At 41.8% G+C, this 8,217-nt stretch overlaps 1 protein-coding gene across 1 annotated transcript; it reads right to left on the bottom strand.

Annotated features, from left to right (window-relative positions):
- Positions 1–6,939: 6,939 nt before the first annotated feature.
- Positions 6,940–7,315, bottom strand: LOC128844727 (cytochrome c oxidase assembly factor 6 homolog). The gene has a single exon (XM_054042672.1). It carries the CDS (start codon positions 7,306–7,308, stop codon positions 7,069–7,071), a length of 240 nt encoding a protein of 79 aa, XP_053898647.1. The 5' UTR covers positions 7,309–7,315; the 3' UTR covers positions 6,940–7,068.
- Between the last annotated feature and the right edge of the window lie 902 nt (positions 7,316–8,217).

The raw sequence follows: 8,217 nt of genomic DNA, 5'->3' as shown, positions 1-8,217 counted from the left end.
CCTAGAATACTCAAGGAGCTAATAGAGGAGGTATCTGAGCCTCTAGCTATTATCTTTGGAAAATCATGGGAGACGGGAGAGATTCCGGGAGACTGGAAAAGGGCAAATATAGTGCCCATCTATAAAAAGGGAAATAAAACCAATCCAGGAAACTACAGACCAGTTAGTTTAACTTCTGTGCCAGGGAAGATAATGGAGCAAGTAATTAAGGAAATCATCTGCAAACACTTGGAAGGTGGTAAGGTGATAGGGAACAGCCAGCATGGATTTGTGAAGAACAAATCATGTCAAACCAATCTGATAGCTTTCTTTGATAGGATAACGAGCCTTGTGGATAAGGGTGAAGCTGTGGATGTGGTATACCTAGACTTTAGTAAGGCATTTGATACAGTCTCGCATGATATTCTTATCGATAAACTAGGCAAATATAATTTAGATGGGGCTACTATAAGGTGGGTGCATAACTGGCTGGATAACCGTACTCAGAGAGTTGTTATTAATGGTTCCCAATCCTGCTGGAAAGGCATAACGAGTGGGGTACCGCAGGGGTCTGTTTTGGGACCGGCGCTGTTCAATATCTTCATCAACGACTTAGATATTGGCATAGAAAGTACGCTTATTAAGTTTGCGGATGATACCAAACTGGGAGGGATTGCAACTGCTTTGGAGGACAGGGTCATAATTCAAAATGATCTGGACAAATTGGAGAAATGGGCTGAGGTAAATAGGATGAAGTTTAACAAAGACAAATGCAAAGTGCTCCACTTAGGAAGGAACAATCAGTTTCACACATACAGAATGGGAAGAGACTGTCTAGGAAGGAGTACGGCAGAAAGGGATCTAGGGGTTATAGTGGACCACAAGCTAAATATGAGTCAACAGTGTGATGCTGTTGCAAAAAAAGCAAACATGATTCTGGGATGTATTAACAGGTGTGTTGTGAGCAAGACACGAGAAGTCATTCTTCCGCTCTACTCTGCTCTGGTTAGGCCTCAGCTGGAGTATTGTGTCCAGTTCTGGGCACCGCATTTTAAAAAAGATGTGGAGAAATTGGAGAGAGTCCAGAGAAGAGCAACAAGAATGATTAAAGGTCTTGAGAACATGACCTATGAAGGAAGGCTGAAAGAATTGGGTTTGTTTAGTTTGGAAAAGAGAAGACTGAGAGGGGACATGATAGCAGTTTTCAGGTATCTAAAAGGGTGTCATAAGGAGGAGGGAGAAAACTTGTTCACCTTAGCCTCTAAGGATAGAACCAGAAGCAATGGGTTTAAACTGCAGCAAGGGAGGTCTAGGTTGGACATTAGGAAAAAGTTCCTAACTGTCAGGGTGGTTAAACACTGGAATAAATTGCCTAGGGAGGTTGTGGAATTTCCATCTCTGGAGATATTTAAGAGTAGGTTAGATAAATGTCTATCAGGGATGGTCTAGACGGTATTTGGTCCTGCCATGCGGGCAGGGGACTGGACTCGATGACCTCTCGAGGTCCCTTCCAGTCCTAGAATCTATGAATCTATGAGTCTGCCTAAACCAGCTCTCCGCATTTGCTCCCTTTCTCTCTGGTTGTTTCAGTTCTACCAATTAGTGGGCCGCTTAATAGAATCCTCTTCAAAACGTGAATTGTATGACAATTTGAGTGATTCAGAGAAGTGTAATGCCCTGTATCTTCCTTGTGCTGGCCTCTGGTGTGGCTCCAGTTCAGAGGGGAGTCCCCAAGTGCCCAGAACTGACATAGTGGCTGGCTCCACACACTTCCTGTAGCCCCCAGCATACTGGCATATTTGGAGTGTTTTAGTCTCCAGTAGTCTCTGGCAACCCCAAGAACCAGTTTCCAGCCCTCCCACCGTCAGGGCTCTGTTCGAGCATCTTTAGCTACCTTTGCTATTCCAGCTGGTCCTGTTTCAAATGCAGTTCAGCTAGACTGCAAGATCCAGTGCAGAGGCTTACATTTTCAGGCCATAATGTGTCTGCCTTTTCTTTAAAGAGTCATATGTGAATGCTCTAAATGAAAAGCAACAATGTTACTGGTCCTCAATCTCCTCTGGATGTGGCCAGGGTTGCGGCACATTGGCAGGGCAGTGGGATTTCAGGCTCCAGGTCTCTGTCTGTGACCCTTCATGAGACTAAATTGAAGTGGTAGGTGAGGCTGTGGCAGTCCTTGAAGATACCCTAGGCCTAATATAATCCTGTGTTGGAACAGAAAGAACATGTCTACACAGTGGGGGGGAGGGGAGAGGGGTGACACAAGGAAAGACGTGGAGATTGTGAGGAGAGGCTAATGATTTTACATGCCGAGATAAAGCTGTAGCTTGGTTGCATTCACTGGGATGGATTTCATTCAGTGGAGTATGTGAATAATGAAAATTTCTGCTGCATCACATAGTTAGTTCCATTGTCTGGGGTCAATCAATTTTTTTTGATGGGCGAGTAAAACTGTTTTTTGTCTCTCTCTCTCTCTCTCTCTCTCTCTCTCTCGCACATTGTGAGGGGATGGTGGAATGATACTGTTTTGCAAGGCTGTTTTGGGGAGGAAAAATTTTTTTTTTCCTTTTTTTTTTTTTTTAAAATAACATCACTTCAGTGGATGGGACATTGTATCAAGGCTGCCCTGTTTCAGCATAGCTGCCTATAATACCCAGCATTGTGACGTGGGCTGGGCTGAGCTCCCTTTGTGTTTAGGGAGCTTTAGTCATGCTGATGTAACACTTGCCCCACTAAAAACATATTTTGAATTTCTTAACCAGACTGGATTGTATTTTCCTCAGAGACTCTGTGACTTTGGCCCTAGTCCAGGCAGCTATTCTCTTCCTGTAGAGATCTTGTCTCTTTCCCTTTAGTGTGGCCCACTAGGCTGTGTCACTGCAGTAAACTTTCCAGACATCAGGTCCCCTTTTTTTGGCGGGTGCAATAGATGTTTTTTTTTTTTTTTTTTTTTTATTTCAATAGTGTGATCTCTTAATTATTTTAAAGTTAGCCTATTGTACATTATGGCACAAACCAAAACTGCATGGACCATTCTGCTGACCTGCTGCCTAGTATTTCATGCTGTCATGTGAGAGACTGAGGTACAGTTCCCAGAGCCAGTTGCTTTGGGGTTGGCATTGTGCTCAGCCATTGTGCAGAGGAAGCACATTGCATTACTGTTGAGCAGCCCCTATGATGGAATGAGGAGAGACAATGTTGGGTTCTGGAACCTTCTAACCAAGGATCGTTGCTGTAACCCAGGTCTAGAAGAGTGGGGATAGGGATGTTTTCTACTTATCATTGGAATCAAGGTATGAAAGCCCCCCCAGTGAGTCCCAAAAAGAAAATAAAAACTGATTAAGAGGCGCACAAAGGAGTGTTTGATTAAAAATGGAATTAACTGACACCAGTTTAAAAAACAGTACAGGAGCAAATGGTAGAATTATAATGACAAGGAGAATATTGTAAGCCTCTTTATAGTGCCCCTCAGAGATGTAGTTTCACTTAAAATTAGAAGCAATGGTTTTATAACCTTTCATCTGAAAATCTCAGATTGTTTTACAAATGTTAATTAATCCTCACAAGACCCTTGTGAGACGAGTCGAGATCATTTCACCACTACTGTAATTCATCTATCTCTGGGGGTGAACACGGCAGCTGCTTCTAATAGCTCAACTGCTACTTTCTGCAGCACATTGGGTATTCCTCATCCAAGTGCTGGCCCAAACCCACACTGCTTAGCTCATGAGAAGTGACAGAACCACAGCACAAAGTGCTATTCTGAAAATAGTCTTCAAAATTGCAGTCTTTGAATTGTAGCTTCATGTGAACAGGTTGGAAGGAGACAATCCTTTTAAAATCTTGCCTCCATTCATAGAACCGCCTCTTTCTCAGGAAAAAAAGAATCGTACTCCTTGTAGATTGCAAAAGTGTTCATTCAAGTTTCCATTCAGGTTCTTGTCTTCTTCTACCAGAAGATCCATCACCTGTGCCTGCTTTGTCATATTTTTACTGTATGTCTGTTTGAGAAAAAGACTGTTATGTATTAGGTTTGGAACACCATGGGCATACTTTTTTTCTAATCTAACCTTGGTAAAGCAGGAAGAGGATATTAGCGACCTCTAAACAGAATGTGGATAATTAGGAATTGATGTTATTAATGTTACACCGTTTGACTTCCGTGAAGCTAATCTGGGTTTATACTGGTGTGAATGAGAGGCGAATCGGGCCATCTGTTTTGTGTCTGACAAAACTCCATGTTGATTATTTTAAAAAGTTATTGGTTTCTGTATGGTGTTACGGTGTGTGTGTGTGTGTGTGTTGTGGTTTTTTGTTTTTGTTTTTGGGGTTTTTTTTGGCCACAATCCTAGAGATATGAGCCTTTAGAAACGGGGAGAGTGTGAGGTGAAGATTCATTACTGAGCTGTCCTGTATTGAGTTTTGACTAATTTCAGTTTGTTTCTGGAAGTTATACTGTGTTATCTGTATCTAGTTGACTAATTTCCTTTCTTTTTGATGCAAATCTAGACAATACTACCTTACAAAACAAGTTGTTTAACATAACTGCAATGAGGATTTCTTTTGTCTTGCATAGGAAATTTGTTTGTTTTTCCTTATATCTCACTCAGTTAATCCTCCTAAAGATATATTTCCCTTCAAGTCTGGGTTTTATGGTTTCCACTTCTGTTGAGTGAGGGCTTTAGCTGGGGTGGTGATTTATCTAAGAAAGCGGTTTCCTTTTTATCTTTTAAAAAAAAAAGTCATCCTGCTCTGTCTTAGCTGAATCACTCTGGATATGCTGATTGTATTCCCCACAGAATAAATAAAACCTGTGGCAGAAATGAAGAGATAAGCAAACTTTTTTGTGTGCCCTGATCTCAAACTAAAAAGCTTATTCAATTACTCAGTGAGATTTTGTGGAAAAAGAATGCATATGAGATAAGAACTTTCGTCAACTTTGAGCCTAACAAAATAAAATGTCTGCTTTGTAGTAAATCCTTCTGAATTTGGGTTTATAACAGAAATTCTAAGAGACCCCTTTCATTTTAATCTGTGCTGTGGGTGCTGCTCACCTCCTCTTGGATAACAGCCAAGAGGAATTTCTAGGAAAAAGCAAATAGAACTGAAAGCTGAAGAATGCTACCAGGATATCAGGCAAGACAAGCTGGCTGTAAGGCCAGGCTTCAGGTGGTGCTGGCGTGATGCTGCCCAGCTTCTGAACTACCCCAGCAAATGTAGGCCACTGTACTGGTTAAAATGCAGTTTTAGGCTGTTTCTCCACATCAGTGCACTCAGCATTGAGATTGAAAATTCAAGACAAACACCAGAGGGCAGCTGGGTGCTGAGACTGAGTTTGAATTATGTCAAATTGCACAAAGGAAAATAAAAAAGATTTTTGTTGTTCACAGAACAATTGGGTCCCTGCAGCACAGTTTGATGCCTGATAGGCCTTAGGTTTCTGAAATTATTTTGCATGGTACTGTACAAGGATAGTACAATTCACTTTCACTTTTTTTCTTTCACATCCTCTCGTGCTGTGGACGGAATCCTCGTCTGCTGAATAAATGTTTTTTGTGTGGATATTGTATTCATCCAATATATTTTTTTCTTTTCTGTTCCCAGTGTTTCTGGTGTAGTGGAGTGTCTGGAAATGGAAAATAGCTTTGATGGTTTAACTGTGAGACAAGTGAGTTGAAAATATTCTGTAGCTAAATCCTCACAATAAAATTAGATGTCTTAGGCTGATCATTTTGCTAAATCCCTTTGCTGTTTCTGAAACTTATGCAGGAAAAAGATTATCTGAAAAATTTGTGTGAAGATTTGCCAGTTTCATTGTCATCCCTGAAAATAGGCAAAACTTACCTAGATTTATTAACGAATGTCACATGATTCTCTACTCCAGAAGATGTGGTTGGGATTCTTGGCTTCTTACATGGGAGTCCCTGGTGTGTAATTGTCATTACATGGCTACCTTTTCAAAGAATTCCCAACACAAGTTTTTGTTCAAAAAATGACCATTGAGTGCAAAGGCAGTGATGTACTAGCACTGTAATTCAAGATTTCTTATTTCAACATGAATGTAGCTAACACACACATTTGAAATTTTGTGCGTACCCTCTTACGTCAATGTGCAGAGTAATTTCATTAGCTTACCACTATCCTTTGCCAGGTCAGCTTGCCTTGTTTATTGCTTTATAGCAATAAACTTTCTGAAATTGATCCACCATACTCCATTACTATCGACATTTCATTACTTTTTCTGAAATTATTTGTTGTTCAGCATTGTGAGATTTGTAATAGCAATGTCACTGGGGCAGCTCAGTGCCAAGTGAAACCACTGAGGACAAGCACAAACCTACTTTAAATACAAACTTGTTATCAACATTCCTAATTATCTCTGTAATGCAGCTGGATTCTAGCAGGCCCAATTCAGCTCCCACTGAAATCTCTCCTTTTACTGAAATGGGAGCTGGGCGGGGCCGGTAATCCTTTGTACAAGTGAAAACATCTATCTAATTAATTCTGGGCTCTTTTCTCTTTGAAGAGGGATCAGATTTCATATGTTGGAAGGGAACATCTCTGCCACTGAATAATTAAGGAAAGCCCCACTTTTCCACACCTGTATTTGGGGTGTCTGTTGCAAGTCTGACTGCAATGGAAGATAGAGTTGTTAAACTTCTCCATATCTAGTCTATCTAGGATTTTATACTGCTGCCCATCACCAGAGTATCTGATTATCTTCCAGATAAAATCAATAGCAACGATAAAGTCCTTAGCTGACTTCCTGGAATCTCTGGTTCTGACCTTTTGGGGGTAGAAACTCTGCTTATGCCATTTGGTGGGTTGATTTGTTTGGGCTTTTTTGAGGGGGAGACATTTGAGTATGTGGGGATGTCAGTATTGAAAGACACACTTACAGACAGTCACTGTCTTTTTCATTTAATTACTGTTCTCGCATAAAAGCGAGACATTGCAACAAGGAAAGCAGCATGAATTTCTAGAGATACAGTACAGTTAGTTTTAACTCAGAGTTCTTGTCATATTTCAGTACTTCTCTTCCATAAGATTATTCTTTCATTGATTGTGTTTCAATAAGTTGATGTGTAGCTATGAATTTTCAGTAGTCCCAGGAGGCTGATATTCTCCTGCTTGAAGCTGTTCTTTGTATTTTAAAAAGTCTCTTCTTTTGTCAAAGTATTTTACCCATTGCTGTGGACACCTAGATTCAAAAGAACATCTAAGCTTCTGACACATAGATGCATCTTCCATATTTTCATCTAAGCATTTCCAGTATTCATCCCTGGCTCCCCAGCAAGCCTTCCTTTCCTCCATTGATGGCGCTGACATTTTTATTACCGCCCCCGCCGCGTCCCTCCGGCAGGGAACTGTCCTTGAGACAGACTTGATATCTGCTATATCATTATTTTACAGTTTTGCTTTCTGTATTTCTACATCACTGTGATGGAGTGTTTACCCCACTTTTGCCCAGAAAAGTTTAATACAGAGTGAGGAGGGGGCTAATTAACCCAATAAGCCACAGCTGAGGGGAATCAGGTGGCTAAGTAATCCCCTGAATGAATAAGGAAGCCTCGCTGAGGAGGAATGAACTGGGCTGGGACTGTAAAGGCAGCAAATTGGCAGCAGAAGGGAGCTGTTGGGAAAGTCTGAATTCACTCCCTGGGAGAAGGGAGGTGTTTGGGCTGGCAACCCCAGAGAGGGAAGTGAAGCCAGGAAGGTAGGACAGGGCTCAGGGAAAGGCAGTAAGGTCTAGAAGGGAATAGACATTGACTGCTGGCTAGAGGCTCCCTGAGCTGGAGCCCAGAGTAGAGGGTGGGCCCAGGTTTCCCTGCCAGCCACTGCAGGAGTGGCATATAAGTCAATGAACAGGAAGATTGCTCAGGATCATTGAAGGAAGCTTTGGAACCCTGGAAGGGGAAGATGGGTATAGTGACCTGGCCAGAGAGACAAGTCATGAAGAGGCAGCAGCAACTCATGAGGTGAGAGAGGGGCTGCAGACACACACACATACACAGAGAGAGAGAGAGAGGTGGCGAGATGGCATGCAGCCACAGGGAGCGATGTTGACCTGGGGAGCTATTCCTCAGAACGACCAGGAGGAGATGCCATACTAGGGGTAAGTGGACCACCCTGTCACAATCACATTAAACTGCTTGAGATTAACTTTTGTAGTCAGAATAGAATATGACTGGGGGATTACTTATTCCTTATTCATTCAGGGGATTACTTAGACTTTTA

This window comes from Malaclemys terrapin, chromosome 10 (assembly GCF_027887155.1).
Source record: "Malaclemys terrapin pileata isolate rMalTer1 chromosome 10, rMalTer1.hap1, whole genome shotgun sequence".
NCBI lineage: Eukaryota > Metazoa > Chordata > Testudines > Emydidae > Malaclemys > Malaclemys terrapin.
Note: the sequence above shows the minus strand (reverse complement) of the source record. Positions and strands in the feature narration are given on the sequence as shown.

What these genes read in the sequence shown, in the direction of transcription:
- LOC128844727 (XM_054042672.1), bottom strand. Translation starts at nt 7,308, where the DNA reads ATGTCAGCGCCATCAATGGAGGAAAGGAAGGCTTGCTGGGGAGCCAGG.